The 13,102-nt window shown below is 56.7% G+C and overlaps 1 protein-coding gene across 1 annotated transcript in view; it reads left to right on the top strand.

The window, feature by feature from the left end:
- Window positions 1–271: 271 nt before the first annotated feature.
- Window positions 272–13,102, top strand: part of LOC311120199 (CWF19-like protein 1) — a gene marked incomplete at its 5' end in the record, with an annotated part of 35,284 nt that continues 22,453 nt past the window's right edge. Inside the window, 4 exons of the mRNA XM_084194816.1 lie at window positions 272–406; window positions 2,599–2,782; window positions 4,326–4,405; window positions 4,517–4,726. Coding sequence (XP_084050942.1) covers window positions 272–406; window positions 2,599–2,782; window positions 4,326–4,405; window positions 4,517–4,726 — 609 coding nt within the window. The remainder of the gene's footprint in view (window positions 407–2,598; window positions 2,783–4,325; window positions 4,406–4,516; window positions 4,727–13,102) is intronic.

Here is a 13,102-nt window from a genome sequence, read left to right as displayed (position 1 = left end):
GGTTAATATTGTATCAGAGCTGGGTTAGGGGTTAATATTGCATCAGAGCTGGGTTAGGGGTTAATATTGTATCAGAGCTGGGTTAGGGGTTAATATTGTATCAGAGCTGGGTTAGGGGTTAATATTGTATCAGAGCTGGGTTAGGGGTTAATATTGTATCAGAGCTGGGTTAGGGGTTAATATTGTATCAGAGCTGGGTTAGGGGTTAATATTGCATCAGAGCTGGGTTAGGGGTTAATATTGTAACGAGGTATTGTGTCTTTCTCTCTAGTACCTGTATGCGTTCAACATCATCCCGATGAGAAGCATGGAGGCATCAGAGCTGGTCAAACAGCCTCAGGATGTCACTGAGAACCCGTACAGGAGGATGGTTAGAGTGGATACTCTGTCTGATCCCACTGACCAGGTATATCAGACTCTCTTAGGTTCTGAAATCCCCTCAAGGTGTAGAGAATACTCCATGCCAAATAGAAGGCCAACAACTAAAATACACTATATATATATATATATATATACACACACACAAAAGTATGTGGACACCCCTTCAAATTAGTGGATTCTGCTATTTCAGCTACACCCGTTGCTGACAGGTGTATAAAATCGAGCACACAGCCATGCAATCTCTATAGACAAACATTTGCAGTAGAATGGCCTTACTGAAGAGCTCAGTGACAGGATCCCACCTTTCCAACAAGTCAGCTCCATCAGCTTTCTGCCCTGCTAGAGCTGCCCCGGTCAACTCTTAAGTGCTGTTATAGTGAAGTGGAAACGTCTTGGAGCAACAACGGCTCAGCCGCGAAGTGGTAGGCCACACAAGCTCACAGAACGGGACCGCCTCCGAGTGCTGAAGTGTGTAAAAATCGTCTGTCCTCGGTTGCAACACTCACTAGCGAGTTCTAAACTGCCTCTGGAAGCAAATAACTGTTAGTCGGGAGTTTCATCAAATGGGTTTCCATGGCCGAGCAGCCGCACACAAGCCTAAGATCACCATGCCAAGCGTTGGCTAGAGTGGTGTCAAGCTCGCCGCCATTGGACTCTGGAGCAGTGGAAACGTGTTCTCGGACGAATCTGGGTTTGGCGGATGCCAGGAGAACGCTACCTGCCCGAATGCATAGAACCAACTGTAAAGTTTGGTGGAGGAATAATGGTCTGGGGCTGTTTTTCATGGTTCGGGCTAGGCCCCTTAGTTCCAGTGAAGGGAAATCTTAACGCTACAGCATACAATGATATTCTAGACGAATCTGTGCTTCCAACTTTGTGGCAACAGTTTGGGGAAGGCCCTTTCCTGTTTCAGCATGACAATGCCCCCGTGCACAAAGCGAGGTCCATACAGAAATGGTTTGTCGAGATCGGTGTGGAAGAACTTGACTGGCCTGCACAGAGCCCTGACCTCAACCCCATCGAACACCTTTGGGACGAATTGGAACGCCGACTGCGAGCCTAATCGGTGAACATCAGTGCCCGACCTCACTAATGCTCTTGTGGCTGAATGGAAGCAAGTCCCCGCAGCAATGTTCCAACATCTAGTGGAAAGCCTTCCCAGAAGAGTGGAGGCTGTTATAGCAGCAAAGGGGGGACCAACTCCATATTAATGCCCATGATTTTAGAATGAAATATTCGACAAGCAGGTGTCCACATACTTTTGGTCATGTAGTGTAGAAGGTCAACAACTAAAATATTGAAAGGTTTAACAGACAGACATGGGAAGACCGACACGTTCCTCTTGAGGTCAGCAGCAAATCTATTTCTCCTTGCCTTTTCTGTTCAATGTTTCATGCCTCCGTGCCTGGTGCCAAAGCATTAAATCAAGACAGCTTGGGGGTGAATAGACTATACCTTTACATTGAAGTCATTTAGCAGACGCTCTTCTACATTTGAAACATCTAAATCGCTTAAAGACACCCGTGGCCTAAAGGCTAAATTCCAAAAGGGAATAATCATCAGAAAATATCCTTCTTAGAAACACACACCACTGACAATACAGACTATATAATATCCACTGAGTATACCAAACATTAAGAACACCTTCCTAATGTTGAGTTGCACCCCCTTTTTCCCTCAGAACAGCCTCAATTCGTCGGGGCCTGGACTCTACAAGGTGTCGAAAGCGTTCCACAGGGATGCTGGTCCATGTTGACTCCATTGCTTCCCACAGTTGTGTCAAGTTGGCTGGATGTCCTTTGGGTGGTGGACCATTCTTGATACACACGGGAAACTGTTGAGCGTGAAAAACCCAGCAGCATTGCAGTTCTTGACACAAACCGGTTCGCCTGGCATCTACTACCATACCCCGTTCAAAGGCACTTAAATCTTTTGTCTTGCCCATTCACCCTCTGAACGGCACACATACACAATCCATGTCTCAACTGTCTCGAGGCTTAAACATCCTTCTTTAACCTGTCTCCTCCCCTTCATCTCAAATCAAATTTTATTTGTCACATACACGTGTTTAGCAGATGTTATTGCGGGTGTAGCGAAATGATTTGAAGTGGATTTAACCAGTGACATCAATAAGGGGTCATAGCTTTCACCTAGTCAGTCTGTCAGGGGAAGTGTTCCTAATGTTTTGTACACTGTGTATATCTCTCTCTCTTTCAGAAACCGGCGTCTCAGTTCTTCTTTGACCTGGGGAAGAAGCAGCATGGAGGGGGGCGTGGCAGGAAGAGGCCCTCAGACGGAGACGGGCAAAATCAAGGCCAGCCGTGGGATTCAGGCAGGCCAGACAGGCAGAGTCAGGGACTGGCCTTTGATTCAGACAGGCTCAAACAGCCCCGCAGGCCCCGTGAGTCTACCTCTCTCTCACACACACACCCTCACACACACACACCCTCACACACACACACACCCTCACACCCTCACCCACCAACACACCCTCACACACCAACACACCCTCACACACACACACCCTCACACACACACACCCTCACACACACATACACCAACACACCTTCACCCACACACACACCCTCACACACCCACCCTCACACACCAACACACCCTCATCTCAACCCTCTCCATCTCACACCCTCTCATGTATGTCTCTCTCTCTCTCTGTGTGTCTGGTTCAGCCCAGCCCAGCGGTCCCTGTTGGTTCTGTTCTCATGTATGTCTCTCTCTCTCTCTGTGTGTCTGGTTCAGCCCAGCCCAGCGGTCCCTGTTGGTTCTGTTCTCATGTATGTCTCTCTCTCTCTCTGTGTGTCTGGTTCAGCCCAGCCCAGCGGTCCCTGTTGGTTCTGTTCTCATGTATGTCTCTCTCTCTCTGTGTGTCTGGTTCAGCCCAGCCCAGCGGTCCCTGTTGGTTCTGTTCTCATGTATGTCTCTCTCTCTCTCTGTGTGTGTGTCTGGTTCAGCCCAGCCCAGCGGTCCCTGTTGGTTCTGTTCTCATGTATGTCTCTCTCTCTCTGTGTGTCTGGTTCAGCCCAGCCCAGCGGTCCCTGTTGGTTCTGTTCTCATGTATGTCTCTCTCTCTCTCTGTGTGTGTGTCTGGTTCAGCCCAGCCCAGCGGTCCCTGTTGGTTCTGTTCTCATGTATGTCTCTCTCTCTCTGTGTGTCTGGTTCAGCCCAGCCCAGCGGTCCCTGTTGGTTCTGTTCTCATGTATGTCTCTCTCTCTCTGTGTGTGTGTCTGGTTCAGCCCAGCCCAGCGGTCCCTGTTGGTTCTGTTCTCATGTATGTCTCTCTCTCTCTGTGTGTGTGTCTGGTTCAGCCCAGCCCAGCGGTCCCTGTTGGTTCTGTTCTCATGTATGTCTCTCTCTCTCTCTGTGTGTCTGGTTCAGCCCAGCCCAGCGGTCCCTGTTGGTTCTGTTCTCATGTATGTCTCTCTCTCTCTCTGTGTGTCTGGTTCAGCCCAGCCCAGCGGTCCCTGTTGGTTCTGTTCTCATGTATGTCTCTCTCTCTCTGTGTGTCTGGTTCAGCCCAGCCCAGCGGTCCCTGTTGGTTCTGTTCTCATGTATGTCTCTCTCTCTCTCTGTGTGTCTGGTTCAGCCCAGCCCAGCGGTCCCTGTTGGTTCTGTTCTCATGTATGTCTCTCTCTCTCTCTGTGTGTCTGGTTCAGCCCAGCCCAGCGGTCCCTGTTGGTTCTGTTCTCATGTATGTCTCTCTCTCTCTCTGTGTGTCTGGTTCAGCCCAGCGGTCCCTGTTGGTTCTGTTCTCATGTATGTCTCTCTCTCTCTCTGTGTGTCTGGTTCAGCCCAGCCCAGCGGTCCCTGTTGGTTCTGTTCTCATGTATGTCTCTCTCTCTCTCTGTGTGTCTGGTTCAGCCCAGCCCAGCGGTCCCTGTTGGTTCTGTTCTCATGTATGTCTCTCTCTCTCTGTGTGTCTGGTTCAGCCCAGCCCAGCGGTCCCTGTTGGTTCTGTCTGGCCAGTCCTCAGGTAGAGAAACATCTGGTCATCAGCATTGGCACACATGTGAGTTTCCACCCAATCTGAGTATTAGAAGTGCTAGTAGAAAGAGGTTGTTCCTATTGAAAGGGCTCTGAAGCCCCCAGATGACCATTTTGTCTTCCTGTATTTCCTCAGTGCTACCTGGCCCTAGCTAAGGGCAGTCTGACCCCCCAGCATGTGTTGGTACTGCCCATCGGCCACTACCAGTCAGTAGTGGAGCTGAGCTCTGAGGTGGTTAAAGAACTGGACCGATACAAGATGGCTGTCAGGACTTTCTATAAGAGCAGAGGACAGCGCTGTGTCCTGTTTGAGAGGAACTACCACAGCCAACACCTGCAGATACAGGTAGACCACCACTCACACCCTCGGGGCCAGCCTGCCCATTAGGGCTCTACAGGTAGACCACCACTCACACCCTCAGGGCCAGCCTGCCCATTAGGGCTCTGATACAGGTAGACCACCACTCACACCCTCGGGGCCAGCCTGCCCATTAGGGCTCTCTGATACAGGTAGACCACCACTCACACCCTCAGGGCCAGCCTGCCCATTAGGGCTCTACAGGTAGACCACCCTCAGGGCCAGCCTGCCCATTAGGGCTCTCAGATACAGGTAGACCACCCTCAGGGCCAGCCTGCCCATTAGGGCTCTGATACAGGTAGACCACCCTCAGGGCCAGCCTGCCCATTAGGGCTCTGATACAGGTAGACCACCCTCAGGGCCAGCCTGCCCATTAGGGCTCTGATACAGGTAGACCACCCTCAGGGCCAGGCTGCCCATTAGGGCTCTCAGATACAGGTAGACCACCCTCAGGGCCAGCCTGCCCATTAGGGCTCTGATACAGGTAGACCACCCTCAGGGCCAGCCTGCCCATTAGGGCTCTCAGATACAGGTAGACCACCCTCAGGGCCAGCCTGCCCATTAGGGCTCTACAGGTAGACCACCCTCAGGGCCAGCCTGCCCATTAGGGCTCTCAGATACAGGTAGACCACCCTCAGGGCCAGGCTGCCCATTAGGGCTCTCAGATACAGGTAGACCACCCTCAGGGCCAGCCTGCCCATTAGGGCTCTACAGGTAGACCACCCTCAGGGCCAGCCTGCCCATTAGGGCTCTGATACAGGTAGACCACCCTCAGGGCCAGCCTGCCCATTAGGGCTCTCAGATACAGGTAGACCACCCTCAGGGCCAGCCTGCCCATTAGGGCTCAGATACAGGTAGACCACCCTCAGGGCCAGCCTGCCCATTAGGGCTCTACAGGTAGACCACCCTCAGGGCCAGCCTGCCCATTAGGGCTCTGATACAGGTAGACCACCCTCAGGGCCAGCCTGCCCATTAGGGCTCTGATACAGGTAGACCACCACTCACACCCTCAGGGCCAGCCTGCCCATTAGGGCTCTGATACAGGTAGACCACCCTCAGGGCCAGCCTGCCCATTAGGGCTCTGATACAGGTAGACCACCCTCAGGGCCAGCCTGCCCATTAGGGCTCTGATACAGGTAGACCACCCTCAGGGCCAGCCTGCCCATTAGGGCTCTGATACAGGTAGACCACCCTCAGGGCCAGGCTGCCCATTAGGGCTCTCAGATACAGGTAGACCACCCTCAGGGCCAGCCTGCCCATTAGGGCTCTGATACAGGTAGACCACCCTCAGGGCCAGCCTGCCCATTAGGGCTCTCAGATACAGGTAGACCACCCTCAGGGCCAGCCTGCCCATTAGGGCTCTACAGGTAGACCACCCTCAGGGCCAGCCTGCCCATTAGGGCTCTCAGATACAGGTAGACCACCCTCAGGGCCAGGCTGCCCATTAGGGCTCTCAGATACAGGTAGACCACCCTCAGGGCCAGCCTGCCCATTAGGGCTCTCAGATACAGGTAGACCACCCTCAGGGCCAGCCTGCCCATTAGGGCTCTGATACAGGTAGACCACCCTCAGGGCCAGCCTGCCCATTAGGGCTCTCAGATACAGGTAGACCACCCTCAGGGCCAGCCTGCCCATTAGGGCTCTCAGATACAGGTAGACCACCCTCAGGGCCAGCCTGCCCATTAGGGCTCTGATACAGGTAGACCACCCTCAGGGCCAGCCTGCCCATTAGGGCTCTGATACAGGTAGACCACCCTCAGGGCCAGCCTGCCCATTAGGGCTCTGATACAGGTAGACCACCCTCAGGGCCAGCCTGCCCATTAGGGCTCTCAGATACAGGTAGACCACCCTCAGGGCCAGCCTGCCCATTAGGGCTCAGATACAGGTAGACCACCCTCAGGGCCAGCCTGCCCATTAGGGCTCTACAGGTAGACCACCCTCAGGGCCAGCCTGCCCATTAGGGCTCTGATACAGGTAGACCACCCTCAGGGCCAGCCTGCCCATTAGGGCTCTGATACAGGTAGACCACCACTCACACCCTCAGGGCCAGCCTGCCCATTAGGGCTCGGATACAGGTAGACCACCCTCAGGGCCAGCCTGCCCATTAGGGCTCTGATACAGGTAGACCACCACTCACACCCTCAGGGCCAGCCTGCCCATTAGGGCTCTCTGATACAGGTAGACCACCACTCACACCCTCAGGGCCAGCCTGCCCATTAGGGCTCTGATACAGGTAGACCACCACTCACACCCTCAGGGCCAGCCTGCCCATTAGGGCTCTGATACAGGTAGACCACCCTCAGGGCCAGCCTGCCCATTAGGGCTCTGATACAGGTAGACCACCACTCACACCCTCAGGGCCAGCCTGCCCATTAGGGCTCTGATACAGGTAGACCACCCTCAGGGCCAGCCTGCCCATTAGGGCTCTGATACAGGTAGACCACCACTCACACCCTCAGGGCCAGCCTGCCCATTAGGGCTCTCTGATACAGGTAGACCACCACTCACACCCTCAGGGCCAGCCTGCCCATTAGGGCTCTACAGGTAGACCACCCTCAGGGCCAGCCTGCCCATTAGGGCTCTGATACAGGTAGACCACCACTCACACCCTCAGGGCCAGCCTGCCCATTAGGGCTCTGATACAGGTAGACCACCCTCAGGGCCAGCCTGCCCATTAGGGCTCTACAGGTAGACCACCCTCAGGGCCAGCCTGCCCATTAGGGCTCTCAGATACAGGTAGACCACCCTCAGGGCCAGCCTGCCCATTAGGGCTCTGATACAGGTAGACCACCCTCAGGGCCAGCCTGCCCATTAGGGCTCTGATACAGGTAGACCACCCTCAGGGCCAGCCTGCCCATTAGGGCTCTGATACAGGTAGACCACCCTCAGGGCCAGCCTGCCCATTAGGGCTCTGATACAGGTAGAGCACCCTCAGGGCCAGCCTGCCCATTAGGGCTCTACAGGTAGACCACCCTCAGGGCCAGCCTGCCCATTAGGGCTCTGATACAGGTAGACCACCCTCAGGGCCAGCCTGCCCATTAGGGCTCTGATACAGGTAGACCACCCTCAGGGCCAGCCTGCCCATTAGGGCTCTCAGATACAAGTAGACCACCCTCAGGGCCAGCCTGCCCATTAGGGCTCTCAGATACAGGTAGACCACCCTCAGGGCCAGCCTGCCCATTAGGGCTCTACAAGTAGACCACCCTCAGGGCCAGCCTGCCCATTAGGGCTCTGATACAGGTAGACCACCCTCAGGGCCAGCCTGCCCATTAGGGCTATGATACAGGTAGACCACCCTCAGGGCCAGCCTGCCCATTAGGGCTCTCAGATACAGGTAGACCACCCTCAGGGCCAGCCTGCCCATTAGGGCTCTCTGATACAGGTAGACCACCCTCAGGGCCAGCCTGCCCATTAGGGCTCTACAGGTAGACCACCCTCAGGGCCAGCCTGCCCATTAGGGCTCTCAGATACAGGTAGACCACCCTCAGGGCCAGCCTGCCCATTAGGGCTCTCAGATACAGGTAGACCACCCTCAGGGCCAGCCTGCCCATTAGGGCTCTGATACAGGTAGACCACCCTCAGGGCCAGCCTGCCCATTAGGGCTCTCAGATACAGGTAGACCACCCTCAGGGCCAGCCTGCCCATTAGGGCTCTCAGATACAGGTAGACCACCCTCAGGGCCAGCCTGCCCATTAGGGCTCTGATACAGGTAGACCACCCTCAGGGCCAGCCTGCCCATTAGGGCTCTGATACAGGTAGACCACCCTCAGGGCCAGCCTGCCCATTAGGGCTCTGATACAGGTAGACCACCCTCAGGGCCAGCCTGCCCATTAGGGCTCTCAGATACAGGTAGACCACCCTCAGGGCCAGCCTGCCCATTAGGGCTCTCAGATACAGGTAGACCACCCTCAGGGCCAGCCTGCCCATTAGGGCTCAGATACAGGTAGACCACCCTCAGGGCCAGCCTGCCCATTAGGGCTCTACAGGTAGACCACCCTCAGGGCCAGCCTGCCCATTAGGGCTCTCAGATACAGGTAGACCACCCTCAGGGCCAGCCTGCCCATTAGGGCTCTGATACAGGTAGACCACCCTCAGGGCCAGCCTGCCCATTAGGGCTGTGATACAGGTAGACCACCCTCAGGGCCAGCCTGCCCATTAGGGCTCTGATACAGGTAGACCACCCTCAGGGCCAGCCTGCCCATTAGGGCTCTCAGATACAGGTAGACCACCCTCAGGGCCAGCCTGCCCATTAGGGCTCTACAGGTAGACCACCCTCAGGGCCAGCCTGCCCATTAGGGCTCTGATACAGGTAGACCACCCTCAGGGCCAACCTGCCCATTAGGGCTCTCAGATACAGGTAGACCACCCTCAGGGCCAGCCTGCCCATTAGTTCTCTCAGATACAGGTAGACCACCCTCAGGGCCAGCCTGCCCATTAGGGCTCTGATACAGGTAGACCACCCTCAGGGCCAGCCTGCCCATTAGGGCTCTGATACAGGTAGACCACCCTCAGGGCCAGCCTGCCCATTAGGGCTCTCAGATACAGGTAGACCACCCTCAGGGCCAGCCTGCCCATTAGGGCTCTGATACAGGTAGACCACCCTCAGGGCCAGCCTGCCCATTAGGGCTCTCAGATACAGGTAGACCACCCTCAAGGCCAGCCTGCCCATTAGGGCTCTCAGATACAGGTAGACCACCCTCAGGGCCAGCCTGCCCATTAGGGCTCTACAGGTAGACCACCCTCAGGGCCAGCCTGCCCATTAGGGCTCTCAGATACAGGTAGACCACCCTCAGGGCCAGCCTGCCCATTAGGGCTCTACAGGTAGACCACCCTCAGGGCCAGCCTGCCCATTAGGGCTCTCAGATACAGGTAGACCACCCTCAGGGCCAGCCTGCCCATTAGGGCTCTGATACAGGTAGACCACCCTCAGGGCCAGCCTGCCCATTAGGGCTCTCAGATACAGGTAGACCACCCTCAGGGCCAGCCTGCCCATTAGGGCTCTGATACAGGTAGACCACCCTCAGGGCCAGCCTGCCCATTAGGACTCTCAGATACAGGTAGACCACCCTCAGGGCCAGCCTGCCCATTAGGGCTCTACAGGTAGACCACCCTCAGGGCCAGCCTGCCCATTAGGGCTCTGATACAGATAGACCACCCTCAGGGCCAGCCTGCCCATTAGGGCTCTGATACAGGTAGACCACCCTCAGGGCCAGCCTGCCCATTAGGGCTCTGATACAGGTAGACCACCCTCAGGGCCAGCCTGCCCATTAGGGCTCTGATACAGGTAGACCACCCTCAGGGCCAGCCTGCCCATTAGGGCTCTCAGATACAGGTAGACCACCCTCAGGGCCAGCCTGCCCATTAGGGCTCTCAGATACAGGTAGACCACCCTCAGGGCCAGCCTGCCCATTAGGGCTCAGATACAGGTAGACCACCCTCAGGGCCAGCCTGCCCATTAGGGCTCTGATACAGGTAGACCACCCTCAGGGCCAGCCTGCCCATTAGGGCTCTCAGATACAGGTAGACCACCCTCAGGGCCAGCCTGCCCATTAGGGCTCTCAGATACAGGTAGACCACCCTCAGGGCCAGCCTGCCCATTTGGGCTCTGATACAGGTAGACCACCCTCAGGGCCAGCCTGCCCATTAGGGCTCTGATACAGGTAGACCACCCTCAGGGCCAGCCTGCCTATTAGGGCTCTCAGATACAGGTAGACCACCCTCAGGGCCAGCCTGCCCATTAGGGCTCTGATACAGGTAGACCACCCTCAGGGCCAACCTGCCCATTAGGGCTCTCAGATACAGGTAGACCACCCTCAGGGCCAGCCTGCCCATTAGGGCTCTGATACAGGTAGACCACCCTCAGGGCCAGCCTGCCCATTAGGGCTCTACAGGTAGACCACCCTCAGGGCCAGCCTGCCCATTAGGGCTCTCAGATACAGGTAGACCACCCTCAGGGCCAGCCTGCCCATTAGGGCTCTGATACAGGTAGACCACCCTCAGGGCCAGCCTGCCCATTAGGGCTCTGATACAGGTAGACCACCCTCAGGGCCAGCCTGCCCATTAGGGCTCTCAGATACAGGTAGACCACCCTCAGGGCCAGCCTGCCCATTAGGGCTCTCAGATACAGGTAGACCACCCTCAGGGCCAGCCTGCCCATTAGGGCTCTCAGATACAGGTAGACCACCCTCAGGGCCAGCCTGCCCATTAGGGCTCTGATACAGGTAGACCACCCTCAGGGCCAGCCTGCCCATTAGGGCTCTGATACAGGTAGACCACCCTCAGGGCCAGCCTGCCCATTAGGGCTCTCTGATACAGGTAGACCACCCTCAGGGCCAGCCTGCCCATTAGGGCTCTACAGGTAGACCACCCTCAGGGCCAGCCTGCCCATTAGGGCTCTCAGATACAGGTAGACCACCCTCAGGGCCAGCCTGCCCATTAGGGCTCTCAGATACAGGAAGACCACCCTCAGGGCCAGCCTGCCCATTAGGGCTCTTATACAGGTAGACCACCCTCAGGGCCAGCCTGCCCATTAGGGCTCTGATACAGGTAGACCACCCTCAGGGCCAGCCTGCCCATTAGGGCTCTCAGATACAGGTAGACCACCCTCAGGGCCAGCCTGCCCATTAGGGCTCTCAGATACAGGTAGACCACCCTCAGGGCCAGCCTGCCCATTAGGGCTCTGATACAGGTAGACCACCCTCAGGGCCAGCCTGCCCATTAGGGCTCTGATACAGGTAGACCACCCTCAGGGCCAGCCTGCCCATTAGGGCTCTCTGATACAGGTAGACCACCCTCAGGGCCAGCCTGCCCATTAGGGCTCTCAGATACAGGTAGACCACCCTCAGGGCCAGCCTGCCCATTAGGGCTCTGATACAGGTAGACCACCCTCAGGGCCAGCCTGCCCATTAGGGCTCTGATACAGGTAGACCACCCTCAGGGCCAGCCTGCCCATTAGGGCTCTGATACAGGTAGACCACCCTCAGGGCCAGCAGGTAGACCACCCTCAGGGCCAGCCTGCCCATTAGGGCTCTGATACAGGTAGACCACCCTCAGGGCCAGCCTTCCCATTAGGGCTCTGATACAGGTAGACCACCCTCAGGGCCAGCCTGCCCATTAGGGCTCTACAGGTAGACCACCCTCAGGGCCAGCCTGCCCATTAGGGCTCTGATACAGGTAGACCACCCTCAGGGCCAGCCTGCCCATTAGGGCTCTCTGGGCTAAATTGTCATTGTCATTTGAAGTTGATATATTGCTAATGTTTTGAGTAGCTGATCATAGTGTATTTCCTGCTGGGTAAACATATTGTCCTCAAGATGACCCCTAAAACAGCTGGGGGCTAATAGACTATTCAGAGCTCCAATAACCCAAATGACCGAAGCCTTGGTCAGGAATAAGGACTGGGATATTAAGCCAATGGAACTGCCTGTTTTACCAACGCTACCACACGGATGGGCAGAATATGGACTGCTGGCCGACACTGCACTATTAGTTTAGTAGGGATAGGAACAGAGAACAGCCAGGACCAGGCCAGCTCCCCCTGTAACAGTCTGTCCCTCCCCTCCTCTAGGGAGGCAGAGCAGCCAGGACCAGGCCAGCTCCCCCTGTAACAGTCTGTCCCTCCCCTCCTCTAGGGAGGCAGAGCAGCCAGGACCAGGCCAGCTCCCCCTGTAACAGTCTGTCCCTCCCCTCCTCTAGGGAGGCAGAGCAGCCAGGACCAGGCCAGCTCCCCCTGTAACAGTCTGTCCCTCCCCTCCTCTAGGGAGGCAGAGCAGCCAGGACCAGGCCAGCTCCCCCTGTAACAGTCTGTCCCTCCTCTAGGGAGGCAGAGCAGCCAGGACCAGGCCAGCTCCCCCTGTAACAGTCTGTCCCTCCTCTAGGGAGGCAGAGCAGCCAGGACCAGGCCAGCTCCCCCTGTAACAGTCTGTCCCTCCTCTAGGGAGGCAGAGCAGCCAGGACCAGGCCAGCTCCCCCTGTAACAGTCTGTCCCTCCTCTAGGGAGGCAGAGCAGCCAGGACCAGGCCAGCTCCCCCTGTAACAGTCTGTCCCTCCCCTCCTCTAGGGAGGCAGAGCAGCCAGGACCAGGCCAGCTCCCCCTGTAACAGTCTGTCCCTCCTCTAGGGAGGCAGAGCAGCCAGGACCAGGCCAGCTCCCCCTGTAACAGTCTGTCCCTCCCCTCCTCTAGGGAGGCAGAGCAGCCAGGACCAGGCCAGCTCCCCCTGTAACAGTCTGTCCCTCCCCTCCTCTAGGGAGGCAGAGCAGCCAGGACCAGGCCAGCTCCCCCTGTAACAGTCTGTCCCTCCCCTCCTCTAGGGAGGCAGAGCAGCCAGGACCAGGCCAGCTCCCCCTGTAACAGTCTGTCTCTCC

The sequence above is a fragment of the Coregonus lavaretus genome (genome assembly GCF_964263955.1).
Source record: "Coregonus lavaretus genome assembly, contig: HAP1_SCAFFOLD_4979, whole genome shotgun sequence".
Taxonomy (NCBI): Eukaryota; Metazoa; Chordata; class Actinopteri; order Salmoniformes; family Salmonidae; genus Coregonus; species Coregonus lavaretus.
Note: the sequence above shows the minus strand (reverse complement) of the source record. Positions and strands in the feature narration are given on the sequence as shown.